This window comes from Physella acuta, unplaced genomic scaffold, assembly GCF_028476545.2.
Source record: "Physella acuta isolate Inbredline_101_S28 unplaced genomic scaffold, ASM2847654v3 ptg001662l, whole genome shotgun sequence".
Taxonomy (NCBI): Eukaryota; Metazoa; Mollusca; class Gastropoda; family Physidae; genus Physella; species Physella acuta.
Genome location: NW_026733175.1, coordinates 150475 through 172287, shown reverse-complemented (window position 1 = coordinate 172287; position 21813 = coordinate 150475). Strand labels below are relative to the sequence as shown.

General features: G+C 41.4%; 2 protein-coding genes across 5 annotated transcripts in view; one reads left to right on the top strand and one right to left on the bottom strand.

Moving 5' to 3' along the window:
* LOC131929685 (regulator of G-protein signaling 9-binding protein) overlaps positions 1–21329 on the bottom strand; it is a 62032-nt gene extending 40703 nt beyond the window's left edge. For 3 of the 4 annotated variants that reach the window (XM_059286013.1, XM_059286015.1, XM_059286016.1), the window contains exon 1: positions 20948–21329. The gene's annotated coding sequence lies outside the window, so the exon portion shown is untranslated. The remainder of the gene's footprint in view (positions 1–20947) is intronic. The other variant, XM_059286014.1, reaches the window with a different exon arrangement.
* Positions 1285–1689, top strand: LOC131929682 (uncharacterized). Its single transcript, XM_059286006.1, has one exon. The coding sequence runs from the start codon at positions 1285–1287 to the stop codon at positions 1687–1689; it is 405 nt and encodes a 134-aa protein (XP_059141989.1).
* Positions 21330–21813: the final 484 nt, after the last annotated feature.

Here is a 21813-nt window from a genome sequence, read left to right as displayed (position 1 = left end):
AGAACAGACGGGGGAACAATGTTTGTTACACGGGAACATGGAGGGAACTCGTTTTTTACACGGGAACATGGGGAGAACAATAACTTTTTTACACTGGAACATAGACATAAAAACACATCATGATGTATCATCTAGCCTGGTCTACACATCATGATGTTGATTAGTCGTGTCTACACATCGTTGTGTAACATTTAGACGTCTACACATCATTGTGTAACATTTAGTCGTCTACACATCATTATGTAACATCTAGCCTTGTCTACACATCATGATGTAACATCTAGCCTTGTCTACACATCATGATGTAACATCTAGGCTTGTCTACACATCAAGATGTAACATATAGCACTACACATCATGATGTAACATCTAGGCTTGTCTACACATCAAGATGTAACATATAGCACTACACATCATTATGTAACATCTATCCTTGTCTACACATCAAGATGTAACATATAGCACTACACATCATGATGTAACATCTATCCTTGTCTACACATCAAGATGTAACATATAGCACTACACATCATTATGTAACATCTAGACGTCTACACATCATTATGTAACATCTAGACGTCTACACATCATTATGTAACATGTTTGTGCATCACAGCGACGACAGCTGCTCTACCCACTTGACAAACTACAACAACAACAGCATACACATCATGTGATAACAGCAAACCCATCATATGATAACAATCTGTGTATTTTGTGATTAGGTCAGCACAATCATTCGTCGTGTTAAACGCTAATATAGTGGCAATGTCCTAATGAACTCTGTTTAATTAATGCTTTCTAATTACGAACCATGGTGTAATTGTATTTTAAAAAGTCAATGTTAATCTTCTGCTAAAAATGCATTGTTAAAACACATCGCAAAACAAAATGTTTGTATTATATAAAATTAACGTGCTTAATGATAGTTAAAAATCATGACATATGCTCAAAATCCTATGATTTAAAAATTGTGTTACTTACTATTCCACGATTTCACTTCTTTAAAAAATCATTTTCAGACACTTTTTTAAAAAACAGTTACTAATAATTTTTAAATTTCGTGTTCCGCGCCATTTTAAAAAAATGCCATATAACTTTTTAAAAAATCCTATTTAAACTGTGTTTTATTTTAAAAATTATGTTCCCTAGCATATAATAGAAACCTTACGACAAAACTATTACCTGTCATAGTTTGTTTTAAGTCTGCCACCACGCGCCACTAAGTTGATTGGCAGCGCGCGCTAGCCAGATGATCGCTGTTTGAATTCAGTTCATAGAAAAATGGAAATCAATAACATGAGCAGGCATTCTAATGTGTCCCGCCATGCTAACTACGGCAATGCTAACTACGGCCATGTTAACTACGGCCATGCTAACTACGGCCATGCTAACTATGGCCATATTAACTACGGCCATGCTAACTACGGCCATGCTAACTACGGCCATGCTAACTACGGCCATGCTAACTACGGCCATGATAACTACGGCCATGTTAACTACGGCCATGATAACTACGGCCATGCTAACTACGGCCATGCTAACTACGGCCATGCTAACTACGGCCATGCTAACTACGGCCATGCTAAATACGGCCATGCTAACTACGGCTATGCTAACTACGGCCATGCTAACTACGGCCATGCTAACTACGGCCATGCTAACTACGGCAATGCTAACTACGGCTGAGGCGAAAATTTAACATTAGTAAACTGACCATAAACATGTAGAGGTTGCAGTTTAATGCTTGGATATTAAGAATGCCGTAAAACTATGTGTGTATTTGTTGGGTGCTGACTTTGTGAGATTGTTGGGTGCTGACTATGGAAGTTTATTGGGTGCTGACTATGGGAGTTTGTTGGGTGCTGACTATGGAAGTTTATTGGGTGCTGACTATGGGAGTTTGTTGGGTGCTGACTATGGGAGTTTGTTGGGTGCTGAGTATGTGAGTTTGTTGGGTGCTGACTATGGAAGTTTATTGGGTGCTGACTATGGGAGTTTGTTGGGTGCTGACTATGGGAGTTTGTTGGGTGCTGACTATGTGAATTTGTTGGGTGCTGACTATGTAAGTTTGTTGGGTGCTATGTGAGTTTGTTGGGTGCTGACTATGGGAGTTTGTTGGGTGCTGACTATGGGAGTTTGTTGGGTGCTGACTATGTGAATTTGTTGGGTGCTGACTATGTAAGTTTGTTGGGTGCTATGTGAGTTTGTTGGGTGCTGACTATGGGAGTTTGTTGGGTGCTGACTATTGAAGTTTGTTGGGTGCTGAGTATGGAAGTTTGTTGGGTGCTGAATATGGAAGTTTGTTGGGTGCTGACTATGGAAGTTTGTTGGGTGCTGACTATGGACGTTTGTTGGGTGCTATATGAGCTTGTTGGGTGCTATGGGAGTTTGTTGGGTGCTGACTATGGAAGTTTGTTGGGTGCTGACTATGGAAGTTTGTTGGGTGCTGACTATGGAAGTTTGTTGGGTGCTGACTATGGCAGTTTGTTGGGTGCTGACACTGGGAGTTTGTTGGGTGCTGAGTATGTGAGTTTGTTGGGTGCTGACTATGGAAGTTTGTTGGGTGCTGAGTATGTGAGTTTGTTGGGTGCTGACTATAGGAGTTTGTTGGGTGCTGAGTATGTGAGTTTGTTGGGTGCTGACTATGGAAGTTTGTTGGGTGCTGAGTATGTGAGTTTGTTGGGTGCTGACTATAGGAGTTTGTTGGGTGCTGAGTATGGAAGTTTGTTGGGTGCTGAGTATGTGAGTTTGTTGGGTGCTGACTATAGGAGTTTGTTGGGTGCTGACTATGGAAGTTTGTTGGGTGCTGACTTTGGAAGTTTGTTGGGTGCTGAGTATGTGAGTTTGTTGGGTGCTGAGTATGTGAGTTTGTTGGGTGCTGACTATGGAAGTTTGTTGGGTGCTGACTATGGAAGTTTGTTGGGTGCTGACACTGGGAGTTTGTTGGGTGCTGAGTATAGGAGTTTGTTGGGTGCTGACTATGCGAGTCTGTTGGGTGCTTCTTCTTCTTCGTTCTTAATTATTAGTGTTGAAGGGGATCGAGATTTATCTGCCAGTGGGTTTGAACTCGAGACTGTTCGAATGTATCAACCATGAGCTTTTTGCCGACTCGACCACGCCTCCATCATAATTAAGGATTACGTGTCAACTGGTTTTGCGCCATTGAGGCCATTGACTCCGATTTCAGCCTGCTTTTCTTTTTGGATTTGCTTCCATAGCCGTTATCCAACCAAGAACAAACTACAAGGCAGCAGTTGATAGTCAACATGTCAGATGTCATTTCCTTACCATGTGTTGACATGATACATCTTGCATGAAGGTTGAATGGCCCAATGTTTTGGCGGGCTGGCGACGAGAGAAGTAAATCCCCCCCCCCCCCAGTACCGAAGAGTGGCGGAAGAGATTGTTAGGTGTGACAAGACACCTCGCCCGATCCGCCAATCGCAGACATGAATTATACACCAGCAGACGACAGGAGTTGTGAAGTCTGTGTTGGCGTCTGCTGAAGACTTCCGGTACTCGCAGACATGAATATTGCACGCGGTCCCGCCCGTGGACGGGGGTTACTTTCACACTCGATGCTACCGTGGTGACTGACATTCAAATGTCAAAAGTTTAAAAGTGGTTCCCTATCATTCAAAGGTTCATATGTTCTTCAACGTTCGAGTGGTATGAATCCCTGTTATTCAAATGTACTGTGGTTCCCTGTCATTCAAATGTACTGTGGTTCCCTGCGATTCAAATAAACTCGGTTCCCTGTGACATTCATTAGTCCTGATGTTACTAACAGTTATACGATCGTCCCCTTTGTTATTCAAAGATGACGCCATCCCCTTTGTTATTCAAAAATGACGCCGTTCCCTTTTTTATTCCAAGATGACGCCATACCCTTTGTTATTCAAAGATGCGGATATCTCCTTTGTTATTCAAAGATGAATGTATCCCCTGCCATGTAACACTCAAACGTAAGTTTTTATATTGATTTTATTCAATGATTCGTCATTCAAAGATGGATTGATCTCTCTACTTTCTCATTTTTCTCTCACCTTCTCTGTCTATTACTGTCCTCTCTGTATCTTTATCTTTATCTCTTCTTCTCTTTCTCTCTCTCTTTCTCTCTCTCTCTCTCTCTCTCTCTCTCTCTCTCTCTCTCTCTTCAAATTTTTTTTTGTTATGCCGAAAAAAAATGCCGAGAAATCTGACTTGGGCAGAAACATTAAATGTAGAGAACACCTTGCCCTAAAGTTCCATCAAGAAATGAGATTTCAGTCAGTACATCAAGCTGTCAAAAAGTGTATTGCAAGAGACAAACTCTCAGACACTTGTGTGATAAACCAACTTTTTGGTGAAACTTTTATTTTCTTATGCTCCATACATGAAGTATGGGTTTCTTATGCTCCATACATGAAGTATGGGTTTCTTATGCTCCATACATGAAGTATGGGTGCGTTTTGTGGAGCCTTGAATTAAAGACATCAAGACGATTTAGTTTAAACATATCACCCCGCCGCCACAATAAAAAGGTTCTAAGTGAAAAAGCGTTATTTATTTTATATAGTCGGATAAAACCGTATTATCTAGAATGACTTTAAAAATCTGGGGGGAAATATTATTTCAAGTTAGTGTCGAACCATTTTTCCAGTTAAAGTTAGTAGCTTAATAATTCGACAAAGTTATTGAATCAGAAAATTAATACAAATGGGTGTAAAATTCCCATCTTGAACAAAATCTCTTACCGACTATGGTCCTTACACCAACAATTCTTTGAAAAACCATATTGGAAATGCGAATATTAAGTTTAAAATATTCAGAGAATTATATTGAAAGGTCTTCGGCTAAAACTATTTTCGACAGATCTTTAAATCACGATTCAGCATTAAGCTGTTATCCTATAAGTCTCAACTAACGAAAGATCTCTAGATCACAACTCAACATTTACCTATTGTTCTGAAAGTGTAAGTCTCAACTCACGAAAGATCTCTAGATCACAACTCAACATTTACCTATTGTTCTGTAAGTGTAAATCTCAACTTAAGAAAGATCTTTAGATCACAACTCAACATTTATCTATTGTTCTGTAAGTGTAAGTCTCAGTCCACGAAAGATCTCTAGATCACAACTCAACATTTATCTATTGTTCTGTAAGTGTAAGTCTCAGTCCACGAAAGATCTCTAGATCACAACTCAACATTTATCTATTGTTCTGTAAGTGTAAGTCTCAGTCCGAGAAAGATCTCTAGATCACAACTCAACATTTATCTATTGTTCTGTCTCAGTCCACGACACGGAATCCTTCAAATAATGAGCGAAAACGCCAATACAAGAAGACACGCATGGGTTTAGTGCCAACATTTTGTGGTCCAAAAGATGGATGGACCGTGGGTTGGTGTCTTGCTCTTCTTATCAAGCACTAAAGGAGTTTCATGACTGGCCATTAGACGTTTCTCTCAGGGGAGATTACTCGGGTTTGCCGGTGTTCTTTAATAGAACAGATTCTAAAACAGGGGAAAGTAAGATTCGTTTGGCTTATCTGAAGATTTCAGGTGTACACTAGATTCAAAGGGCTTAAGGGAGATTCGGATTTATTATGTGTGTGGGGTGTGTGAGGAGTGTGGGGTGGGGGATTTGTTAGGATTAGGTGAGGTTTTGATATACAGAGTGTGGTGTTGGAGGAATTCAATGAGATTAGGTGATGTTCGTGGTTGATGGACAAAGTGTGTGTTGATGTGGGTTGGTGAGATGGTTTTATTTACACCAGCAACTTGTTATGTGGCAGAGATACACACTTTTGACATCCGCCTTCTGGCTGGTAAATTATACTGGTGTTATATGTACAGAAACCATACATCTACGAGTAGTGTTATATGTACAGACACCACACAGCCACCATAGAAGTTACGTGTTATATGCACCGATACCATGATCCACACATATACGTGTGGTGTCGCATGTTTTGACACCACACAACCACACACCTACGAGTAGTTTTATATATACAGACACCATACATCTTCGTGTAGTGTTATATGTACATAAACCATACATCTACGAGTGGTGTTATATGTACAGAAAACATACATCTACGAGTGGTGTTATATGTACAGACACCACACATCTACGAGTGGTGTTATATGTACAGACACCACACATCTACGAGTGGTGTTATATGTACAGAAACCATACATCTACGAGTGGTGTTATATGTACAGAAAACATACATCTACGATTGGTGTTATATGTACAGACACCATACATCTACGAGTGGTGTTATATGTACAGAAACCATACATCTACGAATGGTGTAATATGTACAGAAACCATACATCCACACATCTACGAGTGGTGTTATATGTACAGACACCATACATCTACGAGTGGTGTTATATGTTCAGAAACCATACATATACGAGTGGTGTTATATGTACAGACACCACGTAATGCCACAGCCACACGTGTGAGAAGAAATCGATCAATGTAATTATTGAACGGCTGACCGGCTGGCGTTGCTCAACCAATTCAACTTCTGATCAGCGCTAGGGAGGGGGGGGGGGAGGGAGGGGGGGGGGGGGGGTAAACCGTGGTCACGTGATGAGGAGAGAGGCGCTGGCCGGGGACATTGGCTGGAACAGACAAGAGGCTGGTCATGGCTGTAGTTGTAGAGGAGTCACTGGTGTTATAGTGGAGTCATTGTTGTAATAACGGAGTCGCTGGCGTTATAGTGGAGTCATTGGCGTTATAGTGGAGTCATTGTTGTAATAACGGAGTCACTGGCGTCATAGTGGAGTCATTGTTGTAATAACGGAGTCACTGTCTTTATAGTGGAGTCATTGTTGTAATAAAGGAGTCACTGGCATTAGAGTGGAGTCATTGTTGTAATAAAGGAGTCACTGTCGTTATAGATGAGTTATGTACGTTATATGGGTAATGAACGTTGTATGGGAGTCAGGAACGTTATCGTGGAGTCATTGTCGTTATAGAGAATGACATATATTGATGATATAGTGGTCACAGCGTATAAAGAGGAGTCAAAAGCTGATCAGACTTTATGTTACATCCAGGAAAGTCGCATGGGCTGTCAAGATTCATTCGAGTCACGAAGACCTGTGAAAGGGGGATTTGTCACTGACTCAAAGTAGAGGGGTCTGTCATTGACTCTTTGCAGAGTCTGTTACTCTAAATAGAAGAGTCTTTGACTCTAAATAGAGGAGTCTGTGACTCTAAATAGAGGAGTGTGACTCTAAATAGAGGAGTCTGTGACTCTAAATAGAGGAGTCTGTAACTCTAAATAGAGGAGTCTGTGACTCTAAATAGAGGAGTCTGTAACTCTAAATAGAGGTGTCTGTGAGTGACTATAAAGGAGGTGGGTGTCTAACACTAACTCCGAGTAGAGGAGTTTATTCCTGACTCTGGAGGAGGGGAGTCTGTCAGTGACGCCATGTTGGTAGAGTCTGTCAGTGACGTCATGTTGGTAGAGTCTGTCAGTGACGTCATGTTGGTAGAGGAGTCTGTCAGTGACGTCATGTTGGTAGATTCTGTCAGTGACGCCATGTTGGTAGAGTCTGTCAGTGACGCTATGTTAGTAGAGGCTGTCAGAGGCTGAAGCGTCACAGACATTGCTTGGAGACCAGCCATCAACAAACAGAGAACAGAGGCTTAAAAGGGGTGAGGTGTGGAGTGGGGGTTGAGAGTAGGAAACCTTGGGTTAAGGGTAGGGAAGGCGGGGGCCTGGAGGGGATATTGACGTCATCGAGTGACCAGTACACACAGGACTGGTCGATTGGACTGCTTGACTGTATCGATTGAATGATTGTTGGAGTGAATCGATTGACTGATTGCTTGTCTGTATCGATTGATTGATTGTTGGACTGTATCGATTGATTGGACTGCTTGACTATATCGATTGCTTGATAGCTTGACTGTATCGATTGATTGGACTGCTTGACTGTATCGATTGATTGATTGCTTGTCTGTATCGATTGATTGATTGTTGGACTGTGTAGATTGATTCGACTGGGTGATTGTCGATTTTTCGACCACATAATGAATTCAAAATTTGGGCATTTAAACTACATAGAAATCAGTCAATAGGCGAATATTTTATATTTATTTCTAACTGATAGTTAGAAAATCGAAACACGACAATTATTTCAATCCGATAACTTTTATTACTTTCCGACTTGTGAAATATAGCACTGGTTAGCTGTTGAAAGTGTCGTTTCAATCGCATTAGTACTCTTAACAAAGTTGAGATCTATATAGATTTCATTTAAGCTATTTTTGAAATATTAAACATATCGACCTCGAGTTGGAAAAAAAGTGTGGAATAAAAACTAAACACTTGCTTGTAATATATGTAAAGACCAAACAGACGGTAGAACAGGTGAAGTAGAGTTAAGTAGACTTATTATGAATGAGAATATGTTGACCAGTCTCCCGTGTTAGTGTCTTAACATACTATAATAATGATACCACTGTTTGTTTCCAGCTTAATGCCAGATTTACCTGACCGATGCCAAAATTCCACTTTATAATCTCTTAATTTTTGTACGAGATGGTGGACATTCTAAGTTAGCTCTCGGTTACTTCGTGAAAAAATCGCAGAAAAACATGTTAATCAATTGCTGCTACAAGTGCATGATACGCGTAAGTAGGTGTAGATAGTTATGTCTATAATGTTCTGTTTTTGTGTCATAGAAGTGATTATACATGGTGATATATTCAGTGCGAGTCACACAATATAATAAAAAGGAGTAATAAATAAGTAACAAAACAAACTATCTATACATAACTCACTAATCATCCGAATACAAAGTTCACACTAACATACTCCAAATTATCCGCCCGGGTATTTTCTCATGACTGATATTTTAAGTACGACACCGTATCTGGCAACATTCAACCAAATATCATATGAGTTAATGATTTTTATTAAAGTGCGAATAAACAAACTGGTGTATTAAAAGTACAAATAATCTACAAGTTGGCATCTGTGTTTATTCTATCATAAAAATGCTTTTAAGATAATTGGTGCCTTTTTACGGCTTTAAAACAACCTCCGTAATTAAAGATTTATATGGTTTGTCACGGTATGATAAAAAAAGCATTGATGAAAATACAAAAACATAGACCAGTGGTTCTTAACTTTTTTGGATGTACCGAACCCCACCAGTTCAATATGCGCATTCACCGAACCCTTCTTAATCTGCAATGACAAAATCCGATCGTGAATCATATGAGTCGGGTGTGTCTTGACCTTCGCCGAACCCCTGAGACTGATTCACCAAACCCTTGGGGTTCGATGGAACCCAAGTGTAGAACCACTGGCATAGACCATCAAATTCTAAAGCGGATTCCAAAATGGGAATTGTTGACTTGGGTTTAAGTAGAAGTGAAAGTTTCATAGAAATGTAACTCGTCTACATTTCAATAATCTACAACTATAAATAACGTAACAATTGTATCATAAATAGTGTTTTAGCCACATTTAAAATGTACTGACTGTCCAATCGTCGGGTTTGTAACCGGATTCTGTAATAGATCTGACTTTTTGTAACGTCGTGTGAAAATCGATCAAAACTGCATGGCTTTTTTCTGCTTTGGGAAATGATGTATGGAATGAAAGAAAGATACCTAAACGTAGAAAGTTTACCCAAAAGGGTACATAAGAGAAAAAGTATAGAACCGCTGATTAATGCTTATAAAGTGAGTAACATCCCATTCGGTCCCTGCTATTGTAAAGCCGAACTAGAAGACAAAAACTTCGATAACGGTTTGTGTAATAACCGAAATGATAACTGATCATGTGATAAACAAGCGTGCACCCTCAAATACGTGCTGTTTATGTAGTTCATGGCATTTAAATAAAACATAGACCTAGTTACAAGGTTAGACGATTGTTATTTGTGTAGTAAATGACCATTACTTTGATAGTTGTGAGGCACATCGGGATTAATTAATGATTGGGGAAAATTCTATAGCTAGACATTAGTTAATGGTTGGTTACTTGTTTAATGGTTGGACGATGTTTACATGTGGTCCTTGCTTTAATAGCTGGTCGTAGTTTAAAGTAGATAGGTAAACTTAATGGATAACGTGAGACAAAGGTTTAAATAGAAGTAACAAAAGTATAGATTTTTATGGAGAGAGCGGTTAGGGAATGAAATAGAGGCTGGATGAATAACGGCTGGGACCTGCACTTTTGCTGGGCTGAAATGTAAAACTCGTGTTGAATGAAGCTCTCATCCCTTGACGCGAGAGAGGGGGGGGGGTCAGAGGCAGGAGAGGGTGGGGTCAAGTTGGGGATAGGGTAAAATGATGTTGGGTGGAAAATAAACTGCTGTGTGATGCAGGAGAAGGTGGTGTCAGAGGTAGGAGATGGTGGTGTCAGAGGTAGGAGATGGTGGTGTCAGAGGTATGAGAATATGGTGTCAGAGGTAGGAGAAGGTGGTGTCAGAGGTAGGAGATGGTGGTGTCAGAGGTAGGAGATGGTGATGTCAGAGGTAGGAGATTGTGGTGTCAGAGGTAGGAGATGGTGATGTCAGAGGTAGGAGATGGTGGTGTCAGAGGTAGGAGAAGGTGGTGTCAGAGACAGGAGATGGTGGTGTCAGAGGTAGGAGATGGTGGTGTCAGAGGTAGGAGGTGGTGGTGTCAGAGGTAGGAGAAGGTGGTGTCAGAGACAGGAGATGGTGGTGTCAGAGGTAGGAGATGGTGGTGTCAGAGGTAGGAGATGGTGGTGTCAGAGGTAGGAAAACATGGTGGTGTCAGAGGTAGGAGAAGGTGGTGTCAGAGGTAGGAGAAGGTGGTGTTTTAGACAAGAGAAGGTGGTGTTATCGGCTGGCAGGAGAATATGGTGTCTAGGAGAAGACAGTGTCAGAGACAGGGTGATTTATAGAAAGATCATGTGTTTTGAAGAAGACGTTATGTTCATATAATTAATATTACAAAAAAATTCTTACAAAAGAATATTTTTGTAATATTACAAGAATGTAGACAACATTTTAGCTGGGTATATTTTTTTAAAATTACAACACATTTCTATATAGCTCATATAAGCTTAAGTTCTAACTTTTGCTAATTCTGTACGTGTGTATGTGTATGCGTGAGAAACCCTTTTTAAATTATTATTATTGTATTTGTTTCGTGTATAACGCTGTACTGTAGTGCACTTTTTAATCTTGTGCTCTATATAAATCCTCAGGCGCCTGCGTAAAAAATATTTGTCTTCCGGTGACCTCATATCACACGGTCCAATCAAACGACGCGGGAAAAGATACGAGCATCAAATCTAACAGAACACCCCACTTTGGTGCATCGACTCCCTCGGTAGGGATAACGACATTACATTCAAGCATCCCCCGACACAAAATGTAATCATTACATGCTGAAATGTAAGCGTCATCAGGATGTAAACACCGGGGCAGCATTTCGGATAATTAGATTTTATTCTGGAGGGAGGAACAGCCGGGAACAGGGGAACACATTTAGAATAGACGAAGGGAACAATCATCTAATAGAAGCGACATTGATTGAATATAAGGAATACGTTTAAAAATTTAAATGATTGAATTAAGGAAATAGATTTTTTTTCAACTATCGTCTAATTTAATGATTTCATGGCGCTTGGGAAGGAGAGGAATATTAAAGCAGGTGGTGTGGAGGTATTGAGCTAAGAGGACTGAATTGGGAGTTGAGCTAAGAGGACTGAGTTGGGAGTGAGCTAAGATGACTGAGTTGGGAGTGAGCTAAGAGGACTGAGTTGGGAGTTGAGCTAAGAGGACTGAGTCGAGAGTTGAGTTAAGAGGACTGAATTGGGAGTTGAGCTAAGAGGACTGAATTGTGAGTTGAGCTAAGAGGACTGAATTGGGAGTTGAGCTAAGGGATTTTTTTCAACTATCGTCTAATTTAATGATTTCATGGCGCTTGGGAAGGAGAGGAATATTAAAGCAGGTGGTGTGGAGGTATTGAGCTAAGAGGACTGAATTGGGAGTTGAGCTAAGAGGACTGAGTTGGGAGTGAGCTAAGATGACTGAGTTGGGAGTGAGCTAAGAGGACTGAGTTGGGAGTTGAGCTAAGAGGACTGAGTCGAGAGTTGAGTTAAGAGGACTGAATTGGGAGTTGAGCTAAGAGGACTGAATTGTGAGTTGAGCTAAGAGGACTGAATTGGGAGTTGAGCTAAGGGATTTTTTTCAACTATCGTCTAATTTAATGATTTCATGGCGCTTGGGAAGGAGAGGAATATTAAAGCAGGTGGTGTGGAGGTATTGAGCTAAGAGGACTGAATTGGGAGTTGAGCTAAGAGGACTGAGTTGGGAGTGAACTAAGAGGACTGAGTTGGGAGTGAGCTAAGAGGACTGAGTTGGGAGTTGAGCTAAGAGGACTGAGTCGAGAGTTGAGTTAAGAGGACTGAATTGGGAGTTGAGCTAAGAGGACTGAATTGTGAGTTGAGCTAAGAGGACTGAATTGGGAGTTGAGCTAAGGGATTATCAATACATGACGTCATGCTCCTAGGGACGAAATACACTTTCAGTTACTTATAAACAAAAGAATGAAAACAAATTTATTTTTTATCAAATTTAAGTTGCTCTTTAAGGTGAGGCTAGGCGTTTTTTTTTTTTTTTTGGAAAAATAGAAATACAGGTCGGGGCTAGCCTGTTTATGATCATTGAGAGGAGGGTGGTATAAATTGGCCAAACTTGCGTGACTTCATTCATGAATGACCCCGCCCCCCCCCCCCCCCCCCCAAAAAAAAACCAGGAATCAGGATTTATTGTTGGGCCAGCAGAGGTCATCTATATAAAAAAAAGATCAGTTGTTCTCTATTAGAATAAAAACTTTCCGCCATTTTGGTGATCACGTGATGGGCGTGTTTACCGTGTCTCACGCCTGAGCAGACATGTTATTACAAGAACATTTACTGCGGTCTGGTTCCTGTGGGGGGGGGTCTTTAACTGTTCTGGTCAAGGGCTGGCTCACACACACACACACATATATATACACACAACACATACACATACACGTACCACACACACATACACATAAACACACACCACACACACATACGACACACACATACACACTTATATACACACATAAATATATACCACACATCTCACACACATAAAAACACAACACACACACCCATTACATACACACACACACACACAAACACACAACACACACGGACATGATGTATTATCTGTTTGGTACTTACTTCGTGAATATTTTTTAACATCCTTTTACACCACTCCCTCCACCTCTTTTTTTCTTACTTTATTTTCATACACCACCACCACACCCCCCCACTCTTTTTTTTTCTAACTTTATTTTCATACACCACCCCCCCCCCCCTCCCTTTCACACACACACACACACACACAATCCCCCAATACCTATACGTACATTTTCGAATGTGTCTTTCTTTCATGCGCTATTGATTAGATTGTTAGGGTGAGGGCTAGGGTCGGGTGATGGATAAATCCTGTCCTCCTCTATGCTAATCTTCTGGTGTCAGCTAAAATTGTGACACCAATTTTAGACGCTACTGGTGTCAGCTAAAATAGCGACACCAATTTTAGACGCAGCTTGTGTCAGCTAAAATAGTGACACCAACTTTAGAAAACACTTGCGTCAGCTAAAATAGTGACACCAATTTTAGACGCAGCTTGTGTTAGCTAAAATAGTGACACCAATTTTAGAAAACACTTGCGTCAGCTAAAATAGTGACACCAATTTTAGACGCAGCTTGTGTCAGCTAAAATAGTGACACCAATTTTAGACGCAGCTTGTGTCAGCTAAAATAGTGACACCAATTTTAGACATCACTTGTGTCAGCTAAAATAGCGACACCGATTTTAGACGCTGTTGGTGTCAGCTAAAATAGTGACACCAATTTTGTGGCTCTCAACTTCGCTTAATATTACCGATAGATTGTCGTACTATTAAACGTAATTTAGTAAAAGAGTGATGCAATTCAGTAAAAGAGTGATGTAAATTAGTAAAAGAGTGATATAATCTACTAAAGAGGGTCAGTCTATTGCGGTATTCAGTAAGGAACAAATCAATAGATGTATATCGATCTTTAAATAAAAATTAATGCAGGTTTTTTACTGCTTGTCTGCAGCACATGCGATTTGCGGGGTCCAATTTTAGAATCTGCGTCACACACCATTGTAACATTACGTGAGAAATGTTTATAAAGTATGTTATTGTTATTTTCGTAACAGTTAAGCGAATGCATCAACAAGTTTTAGTTATACAATGGAGCTTGATTTTATTTATCACAAAACGGAAATGAAAGCTTAGATTGTGGAGACGATAATATATAACAATAACGCCCCCTTTATATGTTCTAAATTTGTATCTTTTATGTTTTTTTATTCATTCTTTTGTTGTATTTGTGTTGTTGGGGTTTTTTTCGGTAGGCTCCTTATTTCAGCGAAGCAAATTTGTGTCTACATCAATGAAATTATAAATTGTAAAGAAAAAAGAAAAAAAAATATATTATTGATTTCCAATCGCACAGGGTGACGCCACTGAGAAAAAAGTATTTATGAGATGAGTTAAAGTTTTTATGTGATGAGTTAAATTACTGATGTGATGAGTTAAATTACTGATGTGATGAGTTATAGTACTGATGTGATGAGTTAAAGTACTGATGTGATGAGTTAAAGTACTGAAGTGATGAGTTAAAGTACTGAAGTGATGAGTTAAAGTACTGATGTGATGAGTTAAAGTACTGATGTGATGAGTTAAAGTACGGATGTGATGAGTTAAAGTACGGATGTGATGAGTTAAAGTACTGATGTGATGAGTTAAAGTACTGAAGTGATGAGTTAAAGTACTGAAGTGATGAGTTAAAGTACTGATGTGATGAGTTAAAGTACTGATGTGATGAGTTAAAGTACTGATGTGATGAGTTAAAGCACTAAATTGATGAGTTAAAGTACTGAAGCTATGAGTTAAAGTACTGATGTGATGAGTTAAAGTACTAATGTGATGAGTTAAAGTACTGATTTGATGAGTTAAAGTACTGAAGTGATGAGTTAAAGTACTGATGTGATGAGTTAAAGTACTGATGTGATGAGTTAAAGTACTGAAGTGATGAGTTAAATTACTGATGTGATGAGTTAAAGTACTAAATTGATGAGTTAAAGTACTGAAGTGATGACTTAAAATACTGATGTGATGAGTTAAAGCACTAAATTGATGAGTTAAAGTACTGATGTGATGAGTTAAAGTACTGAAGTGATGAGTTAAAGTACTGAAGTTATGAGTTAAAGTACTAAATTGATGAGTTAAAGTACTGAAGTGATGAGTTAAAATACTGATGTGATGAGTTAAAGCACTAAATTGATGAGTTAAAGTCCTGATGTGATGAGTTAAAGTACTGATGTGATGAATTAAAGTACTGAAGTGATGAGTTAAAGTACTGAAGTGATGAGTTAAAGTACTGAAGTGATGCGTTAAAGTACTGAAGTGATGAGTTAAAGTACTGAAGTGATGCGTTAAATATTTACAAATTAAATATCGCCTGGCGGTTTTGTTTATCCCGGTTTAATTACATAGACTTGAAAGTCTGGGCTACGGTAGAACTAGGTCAATCACTTATGTGGCTTTCTCTCCGTGCGTGAAATGCTATAATGCTAACGTTGTATACTAAAAAGCATGCGCCTAACCTTTTTACACCTAACATTTGACAAGGAAAATTTTGAAAATAGCAATACGACAAATTGCCCACAAAAAGCTTAGAAAAAAAATTAGAATCAAAGAAATTCTTTACTATATACTATCAGTATCGGGATTTAGCCACAAAATGAGAGCTTTAAAACAGACGATTTTTGTTTTTGATTATTAACTCTCCATCCTTTTAGGCAATCCGACCATCCTGTTTTTTTCTTCTAAAAATCTAACTGCATCCTTTAGATGTGCACGATCAAGGGGAGCTAACTAAAGGACACCTTGAAATTTATTCTTCTCAATAAATTTCCGGGGCGAACTTTAACATTGGCCGTAATGACGCTATAAAACTCCCAAATTCCGGGCAGTCGGCTCACAAGAGGGAACGCTAAATCTTCAAGCGAAAAGTTTGATTTGTCTACCCACGTATGCAAATAAGAAACTAATGCTAATGTTATTGGGGGTGTAGAAAGTTGTCTACGATTATAGCTTTACTGTCTGCATGGACGCCCTAAGGGATCAAGTTTATTTCACCGTCTTTAAAAATATATCTTGAGCAATTTTATAGCTGCATAAAAAAGATATAAAATTGGGTAGAAGAAATATTAAAGAAGAAATAAGTTTAAGTGAAGAAAAACATTGGAAGAACAACGCGCCCTTACCGGATTTATACAGGGGCTGGGCAGAGAAGTCGGTGAGAAATTAGAAGCACAATCAACTAAAAGCAAGTGAAAAGCTGGTATTAGAAAGAGCGGATTAACCAAGGATCAAAACACATTGAAGACGCAGGAAAGAGTGGAGGTTCTAAAAGCGAGGATGAAACACGGGTGTGAGGGGCTAATCAGTGGAAACTGATAGGGAACTGGGGAAAACAAAGAGATGTGTCAGAAAACAAAGAGCTGTGTAAGAAAACAAAGAGGTCTGTCAGAAAACAAAGACAACTGTTAGAAAACAAAGAGATGTGTAAGAAAACAAAGAAATCTGTCAGAAAACAAAGAGATCTGTTATAAAACAAAGAGATATTTTTAAAAAGACTGAAAATACAAAGACAACTAAGAAAATTGCAACAAAGTGTGATCATCGCTCTCTGATCCAGTTGTATAACTTAAACGTGCATCCATATCAGGTAAACAAATCTGGGGAATTTGTGGGGGGGTGGGGGGGGGGATTCCCTAATCGCTTCAACCTTGTGAAAACAAATTAGGACAGAAAGGGAAGGGGAAATTCCCTAACCACATCAACCTTGTGGAAAAAAATATTTGGGGAGTGTAGGGGTTGGGGGAAATTCCCTAACCACATTAACTTTCTGAAAACAAACTAGTACAGGGGGAAGGGGATATTCCCTACCCAAATCAACCTTATGAAAAAAAGATTAAGGGGTAGAGATTCGCCACACACAGATAATCGCACTACAGTTTATGTTGTTCGACTGACCCAAATTAAATTTCTAAATTGCTAATTATTGTTTCGAAAATTAATTATTCAGAACGATGCTGAAAGTTACCATCTTTAATGAACCAAAGGCTATGAGATATTTAAACATTGGACTTGGTAAGTCATCTGTTTGTAAAACACAAAAGGCTCTCGGTCACTCGGGTCTGACCCGTGTCCACACCCCACCCATATCTGTCGGTCACTCGGGTCTGACCCGTGTCCACCCCACCCATATCTGTCGGTCACTCGGGTCTGACCCGTGTCCACCCCACCCCCTATATCTGTCGGTCACTCGGGTCTGACCCGTGTCCACCCCACCCATATCTGTCGGTCACTCGGGTCTGACCCGTGTCCACCCCACCCATATCTGTCGGTCACTCGGGTCTGACCCGTGTCCACCCCACCCATATCTGTCGGTCACTCGGGTCTGACCCGTGTCCACCCCACCCCCTATATCTGTCGGTCACTCGGGTCTGACCCGTGTCCACCCCACCCATATCTGTCGGTCACTCGGGTCTAGGTCCTGACCCGTGTCCACCCCACCCATATCTGTCGGTCACTCGGGTCTAACCCGTGTCCACCCCACCCATATCTGTCGGTCACTCGGGTCTAACCCGTGTCCACCCCACCCATATCTGTCGGTCACTCGGGTCTGACCCGTGTCCACCCCACCCATATCTGTCGGTCACTCGGGTCTAACCCGTGTCCACCCCACCCATATCTGTCGGTCACTCGGGTCTAACCCGTGTCCACCCCACCCATATCTGTCGGTCACTCGGGTCTGACCCGTGTCCACCCCACCCCCTATATCTGTCGGTCACTTGGGTCTGACCCGTGTCCACCCCACCCATATCTGTCGGTCACTCGGGTCTAGGTCCTGACCCGTGTCCACCCCACCCATATCTGTCGGTCACTCGGGTCTGACCCGTGTCCACCCCACCCATATCTGTCGGTCACTCGGGTCTAGGTCCTGACCCGTGTCCACCCCACCCATATCTGTCGGTCACTCGGGTCTAGGTCCTGACCCGTGTCCACCCCACCCATATCTGTCGGTCACTCGGGTCTGACCCGTGTCCACCCCACCCATATCTGTCGGTCACTCGGGTCTGACCCGTGTCCACCCCACCCATATCTGTCGGTCACTCGGGTCTGACCCGTGTCCACCCCACCCATATCTGTCGGTCACTCGGGTCTAACCCGTGTCCACCCCACCCATATCTGTCGGTCACTCGGGTCTAACCCGTGTCCACCCCACCCATATCTGTCGGTCACTCGGGTCTGACCCGTGTCCACCCCACCCCCTATATCTGTCGGTCACTTGGGTCTGACCCGTGTCCACCCCACCCATATCTGTCGGTCACTCGGGTCTAGGTCCTGACCCGTGTCCACCCCACCCATATCTGTCGGTCACTCGGGTCTGACCCGTGTCCACCCCACCCATATCTGTCGGTCACTCGGGTCTAGGTCCTGACCCGTGTCCACCCCACCCATATCTGTCGGTCACTCGGGTCTAGGTCCTGACCCGTGTCCACCCCACCCATATCTGTCGGTCACTCGGGTCTGACCCGTGTCCACCCCACCCATATCTGTCGGTCACTCAGGTCTAACCCGTGTCCACCCCACCCATATCTGTCGGTCACTCGGGTCTGACCCGTGTCCACCCCACCCATATCTGTCGGTCACTCGGGTCTGACCCGTGTCCACCCCACCCATATCTGTCGGTCACTCAGGTCTGACCCGTGTCCACCCCACCCATATCTGTCGGTCACTCGGGTCTGACCCGTGTCCACCCCCCCCATATCTGTCGGTCACTCGGGTCTGACCCGTGTCCACCCCCCCCATATCTGTCGGTCACTCAGGTCTGACCCGTGTCCACCCCACCCATATCTGTCGGTCACTCGGGTCTGACTGAGGTTCTGACCCCGTGAGAGTATCGATATTTTCCCAACACTAGCCAATCAGCACAGGTTGCCTCTCATTGATTTTTTTTCAATTGTAAAGCTCTATTAATGCAAATCTACGACTTGATGTGATTTATAAATAAATAGCACATACATACATCGTCTAGTTGAGAATTGTGTAGGGAAATCTTTGGAGATAGCGTGAGGAAGCATAAGGGCAGTGGTGGTGGCCCAAGGCATTGGGCTAGGGATGGGGAGTGGGGGCATTGGGCTAGAGATGGGGAGTAGAGGTATTGGGCTAGGGATGGGAAGTGGAGGCATTGGGCTAGGGATGGGGAGTGGAGGCATTGGGCTAGGGATGGGGAGTGGAGGCATTGGGCTAGGGATGGGGAGTGGAGGCATAAGGGGTAGGGATGGGAAGTGGAGTGGAGATATAGGGATAGGGATGGGGAGTGGAGTGGAGGCAATAGGGATGGGGAGTGGAGGCATTGAGCTAGAGAATGGGAGTGGAGTGGAGATATAGGGATAGGGATGGGGAGTGGAGTGGAGGCAATAGGGATGGGGAGTGGAGGCATTGAGCTAGAGAATGGGAGTGGAGTGGAGTGGAGATATAGGGATAGGGATGGGGAGTGGAGTGGAGGCAATAGGGATGGGGAGTGAAGGCATAGGGATGGGGAGTGGAGTCATACGGGTAGGGATGGGGAGTGAAGTCATCTCGCTAGGGATGAGGAGTGAAGTCATTGAACTAGAGATGGGAAGCATAGTGGCAGTGAGGGGGGTGGGGGCATTAGCTATTCTATACATGGAGCTACAGATGGATGGCAGGAATAAGGACAGTTTGAAATCTGGATTCTATTATTGGGAATGAGCTGGGGGAAGGCTCTAAAAATAGACTGCAATACCGAGACAAGATTAGAAAACTCTTTTAGTGCAAAGCGTTTACCTGTTCGTGCAAGGTTTTTTCATCACCCCCCCCCCCTCCCCACAGTTGTAATCATTTACCAATTAAATCACATGTTGTTTTTTTTACTCCCTTTTCTCCTTTTGGTACGTCTCCTTATGAAACTCGTTTAGTTGGTGTTGCATTTAATTGATGAAAAAAATGTTAAAGCCGGTCTTGCAAAGCTATTTTTTTTTACATCATAACGTTTAATTATTGATGTTATGTTTTAAAGTTGTAAACTATTTCTTTAACGTTTTGTTGTTTAAAAATGAGAAAATTTCTTAATCTTCGATTTGTAAAAAAAAATTTTCTTATAAAATAAATTACTGAAATACTAATTAGATCTAGTTAAAACAGTTGACAAAATCCCAATGGTCAAAAATCGTAGCCAGCTCCTATAATAAAACAACAGAAGTTTTAATCTAACTAAAATGTACTATGTAAAACAGTATAATACGTCTAGCCTCATTAACAGAGTTTCTTCCTGGTATCTCTTCCAAAGAAAGTCTACCGCCCCCCCCCCCCCACCCTCGGAGAAAAAAGTCTGGAAGAAACACTGATCATTAACATATACGTTCTGCTTCTTTCTGCACAATAGCAAGAATTTCTACCACTAAAAAAACCCATATTGTTCTTTTATCCTCATCTTTAAAGGCTCGTATTCGCTAGAAAATCATATTCTCTCATTATTGATTTGTGTTTTATTGTATGCAGTCAAGTAATTTTTTCTTCTTATTTTATCATAAAACATTGTATTTCAATGAATGTCTCGACTAAAATGTTTCGTAATTTTTCGCCAATACGTCAGAAAAAAAGCCAATGAATAGGTCTTCACTTTCACCCAAGTATCGTACAAGTTGTTTTTTTTACAAAACTAATTTATTGTGCATGTTTCTATTTCTAAGATTTAAAAGCTCAAAAGTTTTTTTAATGCTTTATCGTGCAATTTTTTTAAAAATAAAACGTAAAAATATAAGTTAAAATAACTTACGTCAAACACTTGGAGGTATCTTGCGCGTGCGTGATAATCCTCAACGAGAGCAATTAGTTAATCACACAGTTTAAGCGTACACATACTACAGGTAAGTAACCGCAGCCAGTTACCTGTGTTTTACGTCCGAGTTAAACCTGTCTAGTTCCCATACCTGGCTATCTGTTGTTTGAACATGCGGAATATTTTTTTTAAAAAGCTCGTCAACACTCGCGCTTTGTCGTCACGTGATCGGACGTCATTTTCACCGTGTTCCAGACGTCAGTTGGACATTGATTGCACTCTTCCAGACGTGACCTGTTGAATGAAAGACGTCATCAGAAGACGACCAGCGACAGCAGACGGGAAGACCTAACGTCTGCTGGTCTGCATGCCTCCACTCTCTCGCGGCTCTGCCATGCACTCCGCTCGGCGGATTGATATCGGTGTGCGCGCGCGAGGAAAGCTCAGCGCGAGAAAAAACATAGGAACGAAAGAAGCGACGGGACGGGTGCGGTGCCAATGTTAGCCGGACAGTGGTCAAAGAATTGTCTTAAAATGCTGCAGATAGCAGCGTCGATACCCAAAGATGTCTTTAAATACTGCATATAGCAGTGTCTATAGTCGAAGATATGTCTGCATGTAATATTAAACAGGAAGAAAGTAGCATCCTAAACTACCATATCTATCGACTTTGCTGCTCTTAGACTCTGAATATCATGCTGAGTGTCTTTTAATGAGTTCAAATGAATTTAAGTGAGTATAGCTAATTAGCAACAAACCACTTCTTGTGGGTAACCCACTTTTAAATTTAGTTAGTGAGTAGGCCCTATAACAATAACCCACTTCAAAAATGTTCCCACTTTTTAATTCTTTTAGTGAGTATA